Consider the following 17258-nt stretch of genomic DNA (forward strand, 5'->3'; position numbering starts at 1 on the left):
TTAGAGTGTCCAGATGTCATACAGATACTGGGCAGGATATTATCCTATCTTCTAACATCACACTGATGATCAAAAACACAAAGTAAAGAGCAAACATAGTGAGCCCCAGTATTTTGTTCATTTTCCATTTACATGTAGCAATTGAGATGATTACAAATAGAAGCATTAGAAAAAGGAGAACAATTGCACAAAACAAACCATTACTACTGACTGCAACTGGACTGAGTCCACTGAAGACAGAATAAAGGAACCAAGGAACTGGCAAACTGCAAGTAAAGGAGAAGTAATTGAAATAGATGTCCTTAAGGTGATTCATTTTCTGCATAGTAACTAAGCCTTTTTTCCAAATTGTTACAGGAAAAACAATGCATGATCTTTGATAAATTTCAGCATAAATCTAAAATTGATGCTGTTTGTGCTAAAATGCATTTAGATAATACCTTTCACTATCATAACGTAATCCAAGAATCTGAAAAGATTTTTAAATAATACTTATGAATCAAGTTCCTCAGCATCCTAGTATAAAGGAGTAAATCCTGATGGTTTACTGATGAAAGAAACAAGCACAGATCCTGAGCCTTGATTGCCCAGGATCTGAATGCCTCCGAGTGAAGTGTCCTGCCTGTGAATCTTTGACATTAGCCAAAGATTTGTTGTGCTTTGTCCTGAAAAATCAGTAATTTTGTATTGATTTGAAAATTTATTGTTAGATTATTGGCTAAGCACGAACAGCAACTGAAAGTTTGAAAGTAGAGGTATGAATGAAAGACTCTGCCTAGGGAAACAGGCTCTGTGAAGTAGTACAGGGCAGACAAGGCCTGTTCCTTGAGTACTGTTGACTAGGAGACTCCTAGAAGGAAATCTGAATAGTAATTTGCAGTGGGTCAAGTTTCATAAAACTTTGGAATTCATTTGCTTTTTTCTTTTTGCAGCCCCCCCCATCCAATTCCATAAGCGAATATCTAAACACCTTTTTGAAAGGGGGGGGGGGAGCTTACTTTATTGTTTTGCTTAATTTCTACTAAAAGGCAGTCTTAAAGTGCTTTAGCCACTTCCCTATTTGCTGTGATAATCTTTCCATAGTGATGTTTCTTGTCCCATTGACAACTGTTGTTTTTGGCTTTCCTAGTGCAGGATTATTTCCACCTATCATCTACCAGTGCAACTAATAAAGCTTGGTGAGGTGCTTTGGTTAAGATAGTGGTGTTTTTGTTTTGACATACCAATTATTATTTTAAGCAGCAGAACAATGACCTGAACTATGTGCAAATTAATATTCGTTCTGCTGCACTGAGTTATAAAGATCTGTCTTTCCTGGCTGGGTTAGCTTAAAAAATACATTTAACTGGTTGCCCAGCTGCCCCTCATTTAATTACAGCTAAAATTAACTATGACCTTGTTTGGAACAGAAACAGTGTGTTCTGTATTTCAGAAGAAATGCATCTTTCAGCATTGAACTAGTACTCACCCAACAGTGATATCGAAGATATTGCTGCCTACAGAACTGGAGACAGCCATGTCGCCTAAGCCTTTGCGTGCAACAATGACGCTGGTGATAAGGTCAGGGATTGATGTTCCTGCTGCCAGTATGGTTAATCCCATAATTTCTTCTGATATCCCAACTGTTTCACCAACCTAATAGCAACAAAGTAGGATAGGTTTGTTATTTTGGGAACATGGAATCTCATTCCTCTGTTCAGTTTTCTAGGTTTTGTGCTATATTTGAGTTTTATTTTTAATTCCCTTCAATATGGTGGCATTTTCTTGCTTTATATGATGGAAGGGTTACATTTTGCAGTGTATGTTGATCTCAAATTAGCGCTACTCTGGAAGACATAGTGCTGCCAAGACCAATCAAGGTGAAGTCAGTTACAATGCAACACGCTCCTCTGTCCAAAGTCCACCTATTCTAGAGAGGTAAAGGTAGAAGACATCCTAATTTAAAATGAATTATGTATGATCTGAAGGCATTGGGAAACTATAGTTTTTTGGATTTATGGCTTGACCAACTATATTGTGAATGTGCATTATATCACTAAATACAAATTGTGGATCTGATTCTACAGGATGCAAGGTAGGTATTATTTCCCAAAACACCAGGCAAATATTAAGGCAATAGAGATGAGGTAATTTAGCAGCTTCCAGAATCAGAATCTGTATTTTCCTAGAATTTTAATTAGGTAAGGGTGATTATGTTCTACACAGATGCGTTCATCAATGAAAAGGAAGTATGAAGATAAATCTTGACTGCACTTCTCTTTTCACTGATGCACAAATTCCCGTGGAAGCTCTTGAAAAAGAATGACTCTTTGTCAAATTGAAAAGAATGAAATTGAAAATTCCCTCTGGGTTCTAACAAAACAAAGTTTCTACTGTTTTGATGGATGACTGTAGCTGTAATTCATCAGATGGAATACTACAGTGATACATTGTTCCCTATATCCCCATCTACTTGTTTGGAGCCATTCTTTTTTGCAGAAAGAAAATAACCCCCTCACCTGGTGAGCCCACCACACCATGAGGTAAGAGAATACTGCAATCCAGATGATGGATCCAAAAAATGTGATGACAAAGAATTTTTTGGAGTCCTGTTAAAAATAAATTTGAAAAAGATTGAGAACTTCCAGGAAGGTTAACAAACCCCTCTTCAGCTGAAACTCTGCAATGCAATCAACTGATTTAACATGGACCCTGGTCTCTATTATAATTGTATTTGGGTTTGTCATCTTGATTAGATGACCAACTGTTGCTAGTCCTGGGTGATTTTAAGTGTCTGGAGCTATGCTATGCTGCAGCTGGGGCTTCTGCCCCAACTCCCTGCAGCATTGACAGCAATTAAGGTATGCAAAGACTCTAGACATGGGAAAATAGGCGCTGTGGTCTCTTGATGAGAAGAAATCTATAGTTCAGTTAACCCAATAGCAGAAGGAAGATAGATTCTTACTGGGTTTCTAACATCAGGCACAGTGCTCCAGAGAGGGAAGACAATGGGAAAGAGGAAAAGGTAAATAGCTTGTTTTTTTCTGGTTTCTGGCCATTCAAGAGATAATGGCTCATCATTTTCTTCCTCATGCGTGCTGTTGTCACTGTCTTCCTCCGTCGCAGAGCTGCTGTCCTCTGAGTCATCACTGTCTGAAGAATGCTGTGGATCAGAGAAAAGCCTGTTTGTTTTCACACTGACAAGCAGCTTCACAGCCTTTATTCGCTATGGCCTTGCCTTGGCAGAGATCCCACTTGTGAAATGGTGGAGGGCAACCAGAGCCCACATCTTGCTATTGAGGAACAAAATCCAGGCAGACCTTATCCCCCTTGCAGATGCCTGTGTAAGTAACTAGTTTGTATCAATCAACTAGACTCAACCTTTAGACAGGTTTTTTGACATAAATTAAGCATTTACTGTCCGGCTTTGAAAATGCCCTCTGCTGTTCAGAACAGCCCAATGACTTCACTTAAGAGGATGGTTAGGGAAACAAAACAGGAAAGCATATTAATTAACACAGTACAGGCACTCATATCTTCCCTTATGTTTGATAGTAGCTTACTCTGAGTAGCTCTCTGACCCCAGAGAAGCCATCTGAGGAGAAAATACTACACAGTATCAGTAAGGGGTCATATTTTGGACCGATTTGTCTTCAGCCTTGAGCCTAAATAGTTGAGCTATCCCTTTAAATTAGCTCTGAGGTATATGTTTCATCACTACAAACACAGTCTCTTTATAACTGCTAATTATGGGAAACAGGTTGGGTCCTGCAGCAAAAGCTCTAGAGGGGAGAGGAAGGAAAGTGCATGTGTGACGTTTGGTCTGGACTGAGCTCTTATTGCCTATGATCCTCATTTAAATACCTGTCCATCTTGTGGTGCGTCTGCCTTGGGTTTATCTTCACTGGGTTCAGCGTCACTGGCAGGAGTTTCTTGAGTGTTTGGTGATTCTGCCTGCTTTTCCTCTTCTGCTGAAAAGGGTAAGAAGGAATACTGGTTTCCGTTATGTTAGCGGTAAAGTGGTCACCTTCCTCTTGATCAGCAGGGAGGTTTGCATTTCCTACAAAAATGTGCAGCATTTCAGGTCAAATCCAACCTACTTGCTTTAAAGTTTAATTTGTCCTATGTCTGCTGTGGATTATGATTAGTAATGCAGGGTGGAATCTGGCCCATGTGGCTTAGAATTAATGCGATCGTAGGATCTTTCACCCATGCAGCTATCACTGTTATTACTTCTGAAACTGCAGAGAGAGGCATATGCATAAGAACAGGGAAATGCTAATTATCTGTTCTCTAACTGATGAGTGTTTCCAAGTTTCAGTCTAGCTTCTGCAGATTTTATTAAAGCCATCCTTAAAAGCCAGAAGGGATGTAAAGCTTTGCTTCACTTCTTTGAAGCCCAGTGGTGCTGGGCATTCTCCAGGGGACTGATATTCTTTGGACTTCTGAGAAATGACTGTTTTGTGCTGCCAGAGTTTAATCTCTAATCATTTGGTACATATTCAAATGCAAATAGGAAAGTGCTGACACATACAAGAAAATAACTGCAATGTCCTCTCTGCTGTTCCTGTATTAACCTGCATAGCTAAGAGGAACCTGGAAACCGCTGTGCAGAGTAGTATTGAAGCATGAGTAACACATGACAGAGGCGATACAGAATGCCTGACTGCTTAAAGTCACGGCAAGAGCAGTCTTCTCAGACTGCTGCAGTTTAGCTTAAGGGATGCCCTCCACATACGCAAACCTATCAGGTCAGTAAGCTCATGTTATCTTATGTACTGTACCCAAATGGGACATTGTTGGATATCTCATTCTGAACTGGGCAAGCTGATCCAGTGTGCCTTACAACTGTTTCAGGGAACCAGTCTAGAGGGGAGTTTTTCCAGAAATGTACGTTTTTGTGCCATTTGGGATTTATGGAACCAGGCCTTCAGACAGCAGACTTGGGACACTTTCAGCACAAACTGGTAGCGCTGATTGATAACACATGTGGAATGCGCACAGCCCAATCACCGAAAAAGTTTGTGGAACATATTGTCATGGGATGAAAACTTACAGTTCAGTGAAGTCAATGTGGTGATGGTAACTTGAACCAGCTGAGGATTTACTTGTTTCTTAAACAGTATTTTCCTCAAATTTGGTCTCACTTACATGGGCAAGGCCCAATGTTGTGAGATACTCAGGTGACTATCGTATTGCAGCTGTGTGCTTGTGAAGGTGGGACCTTCCATACAAAAGTTGCCTTATTTTCAAAGTCTCCAAGCTCACTGATAGTACAGATGCATATTATAGCTCAGGTTAGCTGCTGCCTCTGCATCAGCTCACACAGCCAGTGTATCAGCAGTGAAACAGAGAAAGCAAAAACCATTAAAAAGGAGGGTGCACAGACCCTTAGAATGGTTGTAGACAAAGTCAGCTCTTTTTATGGAGGAATCGGCCAGTGCTCTTCTGCAAGTGTGCAGAATTTCTAGGCTAAAACAGAGATATGTTGTTTTAAAGAACACTTAATTTGCAGGGGCTACCAAAGATCAGGAGCATAGCAGCACGCAGCTGCTGTATATAATGGCCTGGTTTTCCCTCTTCCACTCTTCTGATTGTAACTTACACTACCTCCTTGTAGCATGTTCTGTTTAGGTCCTTCCTTACTAAGCACTCCTAGACTTCTGTGGGGATGGCTTTTATTGCCTGCTGTTAGTGTATATTGAATGATTTCTGCTGCATTACAGCAGGTTCTGTGATCAATAATAAAAAACTTGTGTCACAGTGTAGTGTTTCTTTGACAGTCCTTGGGTGTTCAGGGCTGGGAAGGGGAGAGGTTACAATGCAAAATAAGGCAAACAGCACTGACTTTTCTTGTGCTCACCTTCTGGTTTTGATCCTTGCTTGCTCAGAGCATCTACCTTGGCCAAGTTGCTCAGGATGTCAACCTTGTCTTTAAATTTTGCTGTCAATGAGAAGGATGCATTTGTAATCAGTTGTCAGCTATGGGTACCTCTACACAGATACGCTCACCCAGTTCTTCCACCTGGATTGCAGTCAGCACTGACTTGTGAGTTCTTTCTGGCTGTGGCCTTAAAGTCTTAGCTGCTGTTAATGGATCATAATTGTTATATGTACTATGATAATTATGCCAGCAATTTGCTATGGAATCAGTACATTCATATTTCAAAAAGAATCTCAGGGGAAGATGAAATCCGTTTCAGTTCAGTAATATAGGATATATCTGTACTTCAGAGGGAGCAACTGCAGAAAGAATAGAGGAAGAATTTTGAAGCAGTATCATTTTGTTCCCAAAGGACTGTTGATTTTTGTTCAGGCTTGATTATGTGTAAGCTAAAAATGGCACCTTCCTTCTGCTATGTGGCTGTTGAAGAGGCTTTACTGTGCTGCTTGCAGCCTGGCAACCTGATGGTAAGGAACAAGAAAAACCTTTTACGTTTCAGTTATCTGGAAAATGGTTGATTTATCTGAGTCTCTGAAAGTGTTTCCCCTGCCAGAGTTAATCCAAGTTCCTGGTATCCAGGTTCAACATGGTCCAGGCTATTCTGAAAAGGACTACCCAAAAGATCAAATCTTCACTAGTGCAGTGTCCAGTCATGTATTTCTGGGACTGATGAGGACTTCTCCCACTATAATCTGTGCTACGCTCATACAAACTGCTTTATTGTTGTTTTACAATGAACTGTGAAACAGTGTCCCTCCATGGTTAGATGTTGTGCTCAAATGGCTTAACTCCTGCTCTCGTGGACAGTGAGCAAGTCATCAGCTCAAAGCCCCCACTTTAATCTATATCCGTTGTTGGGCGCCGGCTACCCAGTGATTAAGATGAGGGTCACAGGGTTTGCACATGGACAGTAGCCACAAGAAATTGGCACTTTTAATAGACATGGAAGGCCGTGCTATGCTTGGCCTGTGTGGGGGCCTATAAATTAATTTTCTCTGAAAGCTTTATCACTGACTTAATCTACTGTAGACTGTGCAGCAAGAATTTGTTGATGTCATTTGCCTCAAGGGCAGGGCCCTGTCATTTTATTCATCGCCGTGATACTGAGTTAATGGAAACAGAAGGTATAAGGCCCTCAGCCATGCAGGCGGATCTTCAGTCGTGAGCTGAACCTCATGACAATCGGTGCACTCCGAATATATATCCAATAACTGGGACTGGCTGAGACAGAGGCCTTCCCGTCTGATTCCTGTCATCGTCTGACAGGAACACTTTTTTCACTAACTGGCATCTCCACTGAAAACAGCAATGGCTGGAGAGAGATGAACTGATGAGCTCTTCTCTCCTGAGCTCTTCTCCAGGAAGCTGCCTTCCCCCTTCAGCACTGTTTATTGGCACTGAAACCTACCGGAGGGGATGCGAAGCGTTTTGCTCGGTTTTCCCTCTGCGGACGCTGAGCACAAGCACACTCAACTGTGCAAAGCAGCAAAGCGGTGACGCCTTGCCGCAGTCCCCTCTAACCGCCGGACAACGGCATCTCTCTGTTCGGCTTTTCCCAGGAGCCGCTGCAAAAGCTGCTGTCAGCAGGGTCAGGGCGGTCAGGCCCAGCCTCAAAGGGATTATGTGAATTCCAGCTCCTGGCTTCCTGCCCTCGCCCGGGCTGCAAGCTGCGAGCACCGACCAGAGCGGAGCCTGTGCGCATCTCCCTCCCAGGATAAATGGATTAGGTTCAGGCCGCTGCCCAGTTCTCATGAGATCAGCCTCACTTAAAAAGGTGTTAATTCCTCTGACACATATTTCGTGCGGGATGAACCGAGACTGGAGGAAGAGGTGGCTATAAGCAGGCCAGATCTGAAGGTCAGCAGGGGGAGGAAGCATAGCTGTCAGTTCAGTCCTTGCTAGTACCCTGGCTTAAGCAGGGCGGCAGGGCTCCTAGCCTGCTCGTGGTGGCCACCGCTTCTGCCACGGCCAAGGAGCATGTCGCTGGGGAAGGGCTTGTGCTTCGGGGCACGGCAGGCACTCAGCGCTCCTGCCGGGTGTGTGGGGATCTCCCTTTGAGCCGCTCTGGGTTTGCACGGAAGTCTGCATCCCCCAGGGCCTCTTTCTGAGATTAAATGGGCAAAAAGGTTGTTGCTGCCTTTCAGGCACTCGCTCTGCTGGTAACTCTGCCACCTGGTCTGATAACAGGTCCCACAGGACGTGTTTTTGTCCCGGGGCCCTGAGATGGCCTTCAGGCAGGTTCCTACCCCGTGGACTGACAGCATCTAGTCTGAACTTAAGGTTGTAGCTGACTTTTGGTCTTGAGTTTGGTTCTCGTAATTTCCTTATATTTAATCCAATAGGACTAATTTACAGCATGGACTTGAGGATTTTTTTCTTTAAATTTTGGCATGAACTTGGAGGATTTGGGGTTTCTGGTGTCCTAAAAGTGTAATTTAAAAAAAAAAAAAATCCTTTTGTCCCTTTGTTTTAAGAGGAAGAAGCATGATACAAGAGATTGAATACCAGTGAAGCAAGGAGCAAATGTAGCTGTCAACACTCTTCCGACTGAACTCTAGCCTACAATACTGTCTGCTGCTTTATTCTAGTCTAATTTCCAAAATCATTAGCTCCTTAATTGGGATATACTGAGGGTAGACAGCACTGATAACCGTACTTTGCCTTCATTCAAAAATAAAAGCAGGTTTCTGTCTTTTTCCCTGTAGGGCTAGAGTTTAAAGAATAATCTGAAGGTAAGGCTGTAGTATGCTCTACCACACTACAGAAATCAGGAGAGTTCAGAAATGAGAAGGTCCCTTAGTCATTCCCAAAATCTGCATTCTTCTTAATTCCCTGACAGTTCCCTCCAGTGTCTAGCCTGAAGATCTTGAAAAGGTCACAAGCTCTGCTTCTGCTCACTTTCGGAGAAAGTGGGGGGGGAAAGACCAGAGTTGCTAGAAATTTTCATTTTAAAAAAATGGCACAAAGAAAAGTTTATATCAAAAATGTAATTCAGGAGGTGATGTAAATGACTTTTAAAGCAAAAAGTCTAGCCTGCTCTAGACAGAGAAAAGGACAGGAAAATAATGATCCTTTCCTAATGCAAAAAGAAAAATTAAACATTCTGAACTTAATCCACTCTTCAGATGAAAAGTTGTTTCACGAGAGGTGTTGTATTAGGAGAAGGGAAATGAAGCCTGTGTTTCTGCACTTCTAGCTTATGTCTAAGATCTCTGGAAGCTGGTTTTGCAGACACAGTGCTGGCAGTTTAACGTGTTTTGGACTCTCATTGCCCTGAAGCATCTTCTGTGCTTGCCAACTAAAATGCAACCGCAGCATAAGGAAGAAAACCCTACAGAAATCACTTTCAGTAGGTTAAGAACTGATGAGAAATAGTTGGCAACCTTTTTCTTTTGCAGAGTGTTTTTTACCACAGCCTTTAAATGCTGATGTTAGAGGAGTTGGCAAGAAAAAAGAACAAGGATCCTTGAGGACAGATGGGATCATCTTTTATGCTGTAGCCTAATTACAGAAATGTGCCTGGTTCAGACAGTGCTGTACACACTGCAAAGAGAAGGAATTTGATGGTGATCAGTGACAACTAGGCACCCAGCTGCCCTGAGGGTACCAAAGGGCTGCAGTACCATTAACATGAAGGCGGAGCTCACAGTCCTGACATGGCTTGGAAGGGTCAAATCCTTCCTTTTCCAGTGACATCCTAGGAAAGTTGCTTAATCTTTTTGGCTGAGATCCTCAAAGGCACTTAGGTGTCTCAGTCTGTTCAGAAATAATTCCTTTTCCCTGAACTCCCTTCTCTTTAGGTATGAATTTACCAGGGCAAGGAGTGTCTCCTACTATACACAGGACTTGGCACACTGGATCCTTCATTTTGAGTGCTGTGCTGATGTAATATCAGTAATTTTCTTTACTGTTATCTTTTCTAAACACCTGTGTCCATTCTGGCAATGTTTAGTGCAACAGACATGTACCTGTGGCAGAGGCTATGCCCTTAACTCAGTTGCATTCTTATAGCAAAGGGTCTATAAAATAACCTCCTGAAGAAACTGTAGCCTCGTGTCACAGCTGTGACTTATGTATGTGTGGTCACACTCCCATCTAGTGGCTGCAGCTTGCAGAGACAATAACTCAAAGCCAGTCTAGCCTAAATGAGATGAGTGGGGGTTTTGGTTTGGTTTTGTTTTGTTTTTTTAGTGAGAGGATCCAAAATCACCAATAGTTCCCTTTGTTCAGTATTCGCAAGTTGTCATGAACGCAGTCCTTTAGGAAGGCCAGTGGCTCACAGCCTTGTTGAGAAGCCCCTGTGGAGCGTCCTGGGCCGAGCTGGCTGGGGCAGCGCTGGAGTGCTCTCCTTAGCCTAGTCTGGCATCCCTGGTCCCCCACAACTCCTGCTGAGGTCCCGGAGTTTCACCACACGGAGGACATCAGCCTGGACCAGAAAGCCAAGCGTGTGCTGGGCTGGGGCAGGCAGGCACTGCCAGCACTTCGCCGGGCGGCCGCAGCTGTCCCCAGCTAGGGCACAAAGACGTAAAGAGGCGCAGGGAGCACAAGAAGGTTTTGGAGGGTCTCTCTGAGTGGCAGCAGTCCCTCAATCCTGGCAATTTCTCGGGGTAAATGAAATGGCGGGTCCTCTCATAAGCTTTCGTTTCTCTCCTTACGCTACTGACACTACCTTTCTGGGGGCAGCACAGCAAACCCGACGAGTCTGGCTCTTGTTAGGGTACAGCTAGCAATACGGTGCATGTTCTCACTAAAATTTGTCAGAGCAGACACTTATCTGTCTTGCTGTCCTTATCAAGCCACCTTTGTTCACTCAATCGGTTTTTGCTGCTGGAGATTTCATCTGGAGAGTCCTTTTTGTAACCTCAAGGATAGACACGAGAGGTGTTTATCCGCTTAGCTTCAATCTCTCTTTGAATGGTACAACAGATAATCCCTTTAGAACAAGTAGGGCAGTGGAGGGGCATGTGCTGAACTACAAAAGAAAACTCATTTAAAAAGAAGAAAATATATCTTTAACATGCTTCTCTATTTCTTGGAAAATAAACCTTCATCCTGTGTTTGAATTGAAGTTCATATAAAGCAGCATGTTAAAGGTTTGTGGGCAATGACTCTTGACCAGTCTGGAGATCTGGCCTTTCTACAGCGTGGGCAGTTTAAAAGAAAATGCCTTCTAGTCCTGAGTCCCTGTGGGGTTGGCTCACTGCCTGCAATGTGCCACAGATACTGTTTTTGGTAAAACAGTGTTGCAGGTGAGCTTTCAGAAGGGCTCAGTGTTGGTTTAAATTGCACGTGGATCAGAGATTCTCCCTGGAGTATATCAAGGCGATCAGTTTTCCCTCCCCCAGCAAAATCTGGCTGGTAGCATTTTTTGTATGCCAGTGTTTGGCTTAACCATCAAAATGGGAAACTGCTGTATGTTTTAGATCTCAACGGGGATTTTAACCATTGTCGAATTCTTAAAGGGTTTTGACTTCTTCCTCTTCTTCTGGTTGGTGCCTTGTGAGGGGCTGTGTGCACGGCTGAAGAGGTGCATAGGTAATGGGTTCTCCCTGTGTTCATGTCTTTTATAAGTGAAGCTAATAGTTTGAGCCAGCTCTTCCTCTTTCTTGGAAAATGTAGGCAAAACTGAATGTTGCTATTCCAAGACCGGAAAGTGCAAATGAGGTGTGACGTAGTATGGGATGGAGGAAGCCTGTAAATCATGTTTGCTGCTCCTGCTGTCAGAGGGAGAGCAGAAGATGGGAGACTGCAGTAACCGTCACTGCTGGCAGGACCCCAGTAACAGCAGCTGCTCCACATGCCCTGATGTTCCACACTCCTTCAAGGGTGACAGCAGCAGCAATCAGTGTGGCACAGGCAAAGCAGGTGTCAGGACCGAGATGCAAGCTGTTTGTCCTTGCTAGCCGTGCGATGAGGAGGAGGATGTCCCAGTGGTGCAGAGCTCGCCTCAGCTAACATCATCTGTGCTGCTTAGAGCTGCGTTTCAAGAACGTTTCGTTGAGCCCCTAACTTCTTAATACACGTAAAGGCTGTAATCTTACTTCAAGTGGGGCTGCTGTTATTAGCAATGACTGTTACTTGCTAGGGAGGTAGAAATATATTGATGGCATAATTAGCTTGTATTTTAAACACCCGTAAACACTGCCAATAACTGTGTTGCCATGCTGGGAAATGAAAGAAGATAAAAAGTATTTCATGAGAAAGACTAGGGTTAAAACTAATCTTGCTAGGGAGTGATAATCTGGGTTGTAACTGTAAGGCTCTTAATTTGTTATCAAAGTAGTAACAATTTGCCTACTGAAGCTTATCTGTCTCCTTACAACACTCTAATTACAACTTGGTAAAAAGAAAATATCAGTCTTCAAAGCATTTATAATCTTTCATGCACAATCATTTGCTGGGAAAAGAGCCTGGGACAACAGCAAAAATAGATTTGCTGAAATCTTCATTTTCTGCCTCTTATTAGGTATTTGCAATTAGACTGGGGGTAACAGGAGGGAGGGGAGGGAGACTCGTTGTAAAAACAGCTCTTGTGACAAGAAATTCCCTGCCTTTCGCTCCGTGCACAGGACTCCAGTGAAAGAAGGAAGTCCAGCTACAAGTAGAGGCCTAGTCTTCAGCTGATTTCAGTGGTTTACATTCAGTGGTGCTGCCCTCCACCAGCAAAAAACATGCCCCGTTACACTGTTCTGAGATCAGGGCTGCAAAACAAAGTCCCTCCGATGTGGAGCATTCACTCACCTTCTGCCAGGGGGTCCAGGGTGTGGATCATGAGTTGGAAGATGGTGCTGCGCATTTGAGAGTTGTGTAGGGAGGCTGAGCTGCTGCCTCGCTGTAAGGCTGATGGAGGCTGCAGGACAGAATGAAGGTACAACACAGTCATCAACAGCAGGTTCCTTCACAAAACATCTCTGTCAATTCACCTCTGAGCTGGGGATACACATCTCCGGAGGCTGATCTTCCTAACCCAGCAAACAGGTTCAGCATGGATTTTAGACAACCTCTGCATCCAAGTTCACGGGTTGGTTGTGAGTACTGACAGTTCACAGCAAGAGACATGCTCTTGAGATAGCAGGCCGGTCTGTCCTTAGATATATGCAATGGACTCAGCATCGCTATGATGTTATTACAGATTGAAACAGTCAAAGTATGCAGTGCTTTTAGTTGTCAGCTTATTGATAACTCTGTAGATACATATGCTGCTGTATGGTAATACTACAGTCACACCAAGCTTCCTGATTTAACTGGGAAGCTCTGGTGCTCTGTTCTTAATGTCAGTGCAGCACGCCAGAGTCCTAACGAGCTTTCAACCAGGTTAAGTGCACAGGGGGAAAAGTAGCATCCACATGAGGAAGCTAACTCCTGCTATGTTACGTACGCAGCCTCTCGATCAGCCAGGCCTCTGCACGCAATGGCTGGCCAACCATTGGGAAGACAAAAGGTCAGGAATTCACCCAGGAGCAGAGGAATGAGCTCTTCAATGTTCACTTCAGGGAAGGACAGATCCTACCAGTCACCGCTCTGGAAGCCCAGGAGGAAAGTCAGCCATGAAACAGGGTAAGAAAAGCTATACTCCAATTTCTCTATACCCATTTCATCCTGTTTAAAGTTTAGAACGAATAGCACCCTGCTAATCAAATCCATTTGCGCAATCTTAGTTATTTAAAAATTCCTTTGAGGACACAACTCAGCCAGATGTCCTGTTAATTAAGCTGTGGATACTGTGCCAAGGATGGTTGATTCTGTGCATGAAGTAGGATTTGGTCCAGGTTTCCTGACAGAGAAGATGACACCTTTATTCCCTACCTGATGCAGTGAGGGGTTCAAAATACAATAACTTCAGATAGCTGTTAAGTTGTTTAAACTTACCTGCAGCTGCTTCTCATCTGCTGGCTTCTTTGTTTCATCATCTGCAACTGCCCCATTGCTTTTCTGAATACAAACAAGAATGAAAAGTACTGAATACAATTACGGCCTCACCAGCTCTTACAGCATCTAATGACAGCTCTTCAGGTGCATGTCTGTGGGAAAGTGGGAGAGCTAATACAGATGACTGTGCGCGGATGCTACTGAAAGAGCCAAAGCCATGTGCCTCCCTCAAAACCTTGTGACTGCTGAGAGAAGCAGGATTCTGCCTACAGCCCCTCAGTGAGGATGTATGTACCGAGACAGACACAAATGGCCTCTACTGTCTGATTCCTGTAGATGGAGGCAGCCCCAGACTTCATCCCCAAATATCAATATCCTGATCCATTTTTCAGGAGAGGGAGAGAAGGTGCAAAGGGGTGTCTTTTCCCACTGATCAGCCTTACTTTCCATAAAATTATTTACTTTCCCCACAGGTCAGATCCAGCAGCTCTGTATCATGCTGCTATGTGCTAATGAGAGTTCTCTGTAAACTCAGAGTGCAAGGATTTGTTTCCTTGTTCACTGGCTGGGTTCAGTTTGGGATGATGGCTGTGGTGTCTGTAGTGATGTATGTGTATAGGTACAGTATCCTGTAGATGCGTTTTCCCCTGGAACGTAACACACGACTTCCAGGACTCCCAGCCATGAACCCTGGCTGGAAGACAGACTGGGAGGAGAGGAAGACACTTTCTCTATTTGCCATAATTTCAAGTATCCTCACCCCTCTTCCTTTCCTTCCTTAAATTATGTGAAGGGAGCACCAAGACCAGGAGGGGCAAAACATGCTTGTGTGCTGGTGATGCACATCTGACTAGTAAAACGTGACAACGCCAGAGGGCAATTTGAAATGGAGCCCAATCTAGTGGTCTCTGCTCTAGAACTGGCAATAGCCTGGGACAAGAAGGCAGTGGGAGCATTTCGGGGAGTGGGGAGCAAGAAGTGGCCAGGCAGGTTCAGGAAGATAAAGTCCCCAGTGTTCTGGATACCACGTCCTGGCCAGATCTGCCAGATCGCAAAGGTTAATTGCCTCTGGGGACAGCCTTCAGACAGCCTGTCTTTGTATGTATAAGCAGTCATCTTTTCCTTCAAAAGATGGTGAAGTTAGGGGCCCTGGTCTCTGCTACATCTGGGCAGTATAGTTACAGCCACAGACCTCCCTGCCTGAGCACCAGTGGCATAAAGAATTGTGTCTCTGAGCACACACAGCTGTAGTCAATGCACAGAAACGGATTTTGGGCATTTAGATCTTGTTATCAAATGCTGATTGAGAGAGCTGACAGTAGTTGCTGAAGGCTGCCAGATCCCCTTCTACGCTGCAGATTGGGTATCAAGTGATACCACCAGCACCACAGTAGCACACACAACTTCAGCTTTAGAAAAGAGAATTTTCTTTAACAACCCTGTCTCGTCTGCAAGAGGCTTGGACAGTGTTTCTTATCAGAAGCCTTTTTTCCTCTAGCACAAATCTGTGCAGTTTTGTTCCCAGACTGATGATGTGTTTCTGGGTGGGTTTGTAGGGTTTTTGTTTTTTTAAAACTCCTTTACAACAACCGAGCAAAACCCCATGCCTACCTTGAAAGTAGATATGTGGCCCCTACTGGTATCTTAAATTATCACTAAAAAGGAGTTCAACCCTCGTGGAGTTTTCTCTGATTTCTTAGAATTTCTTCTATCTACACAGCATTTCCCTAATTTTATAATTATTGACCAGTGGCTGTATTCTGAGGTTTTGTTTCAATATGCGCTTTGTCAAGGAGACGCAGTTTTTCTTTGTTTATGCTAGAATGAATATGTGTAACTTGCCCTCTGAACAATAAGGACACCAACCTTCTGCGCATGCTCTGCCGATACTGCCTGCACAGTATTTAGCGTCCTGTTCAGCTCCTGCTTCACCCACTGTTCTAGGTACACGTTGTATTTCATAGCGAATACGTATGTGGCGTAGGCAGTCAGTAAAAGCAGGCTTTCCCACCAATCAATGACACTGTCTAGGAAAAACAGGATGAGTATCAGTAAGTCTACAATGTAGAACGAGATGTCTCTAAATAAGGGCCACCATGTCAGGTGGAGTATCTCCCTTGAGAAGAGGGCACAGGTGCCAATGACAAAGAGGATATTAAACACCGCTGAGCCCACAATGGTGCCGATGCCCACATTGCTGTGTGAGATGAAGACACCTATGAGGGAGGTGAAGAGTTCTGGTGCTGATCCACCTGCTGCCATGAAGGTGGCTCCAGCCACATCTTCAGAGATCTGTAACTTCTCTGTGATCACTCCCAAGGCAGGGACAAAATACTCATCACACACTATGGCCAAGGCCACAAACACATATATCATGCCAAAGATGTGAAGTACAACCCACCCTTGCCTGCGTTCTTCCACACTGAATAGGTCCTGGGGATATTCTCCTTTGGATTCATGTTTTGGCTTTTCATCTGGGTAGCTTGCACTGACATTTTCCTCCTGTGGTGTTGCATCCACCGACGTGGTGATGGGCACAGTTGGCTCAGGATCCACATATACACAGTGCCTTATTTTGGGTGCTGCTGTGCCATTGCCTTTTATGGCAGTCTTGTTGCTGGGGAGGTCCCCGGAGGTAACTTTCACAGGGTCCTTGGGCTGGGGGGCTGCGTGCGGTGCTGGAAGGGCAGGAGGGCTGAACTGAAGCTGATAGAGAGCAAGGGCCAATACTGTGGCAAGCAAGAAAAAGATTCGGTTCCGTTTTAGCCGCCTTCTCTGTGGTAAATGCATTTCCTAATGGTTCAAAAATCAGGCCCGTGTCCAGAAGCCACTGAAGACTTCTCTTGATCAGCAATTTGCACTTATATCCACCATTGGAGTTTCTAGCTGATCTTAAGCATCAGGAGTGAATGCATGACACAAAGTGTAGAATCCTGCAAAAGAAGGTCTAGTGTGAAAAATAAAGTACTGCCACTTCCCATTGTGTGGGTAACACTACCTCAGTGAGTGCTTTCCTATTTTCAGTAAAAAGAAATGGACCTAAGCTAGCAAAGTCAGATCTAGACCCAGGTTTCAATCTTCTTGGTTTTTACTGCGGGAGGATATGCTGATGGATAGTTGTAGGTTTGGCTTAATAGCAAGGAGTGCATGAAAATTGTTTGGTAGTTCCCAACTACGCTGCTCTGTGGCTTTCCAGCCTTGCGCTTCCACAAAATACAAACCCAGCAAATGGTGAATTTTTTTCTTTCAGTTGGAGAAGAGTAGGAAGAAGACTTGGCTCTAGTAAAACTCAGGGTGTTGAGCATCCATTTGTTTCTATGACTACATCTTTTCAAACCTTTCTGTAGAAATCCAAAGTGGCAAAGTGGAATTGTAATCATTCCTCTTATTAGGGGAAAATTAGCATATCTTGAATAATTATTTGAACAGCATTTATAAAGGGAGACAAATTGTAAATGCCAGAGTG

At 43.9% G+C, this 17258-nt stretch overlaps 1 protein-coding gene across 1 annotated transcript; it reads right to left on the reverse strand.

Annotated features, from left to right (window-relative positions):
• Window positions 1-16: 16 nt before the first annotated feature.
• SLC24A1 (solute carrier family 24 member 1) lies at window positions 17-16582 on the reverse strand. The gene is made up of 9 exons (XM_013946443.2): window positions 15659-16582; window positions 13793-13855; window positions 12665-12773; window positions 5843-5923; window positions 3844-3950; window positions 2945-3142; window positions 2499-2588; window positions 1469-1635; window positions 17-266 (listed from the first exon to the last, which is right to left on the reverse strand). The coding sequence occupies exons 1-9, from the start codon at window positions 16580-16582 to the stop codon at window positions 17-19; spliced, it is 1989 nt and encodes a 662-aa protein (XP_013801897.2).
• Window positions 16583-17258: the final 676 nt, after the last annotated feature.

Source organism: Apteryx mantelli, chromosome 15, assembly GCF_036417845.1.
Source record: "Apteryx mantelli isolate bAptMan1 chromosome 15, bAptMan1.hap1, whole genome shotgun sequence".
Classification (NCBI taxonomy): Eukaryota; Metazoa; Chordata; class Aves; order Apterygiformes; family Apterygidae; genus Apteryx; species Apteryx mantelli.

Coding starts and splice junctions, on each gene's coding strand:
- SLC24A1 (XM_013946443.2), bottom strand. CDS start 16,582: ATGCATTTACCACAGAGAAGGCGGCTAAAACGGAACCGAATCTTTTTC. Junction 3,951..5,842: donor GCAAGGATCAAAACCAGAAG/GTGAGCACAAGA, acceptor TACCCTTTTCAG/CAGAAGAGGAAAAGCAGGCA. Junction 267..1,468: donor ATCTTCGATATCACTGTTGG/GTGAGTACTAGT, acceptor CTTTACTTGCAG/TTTGCCAGTTCCTTGGTTCC.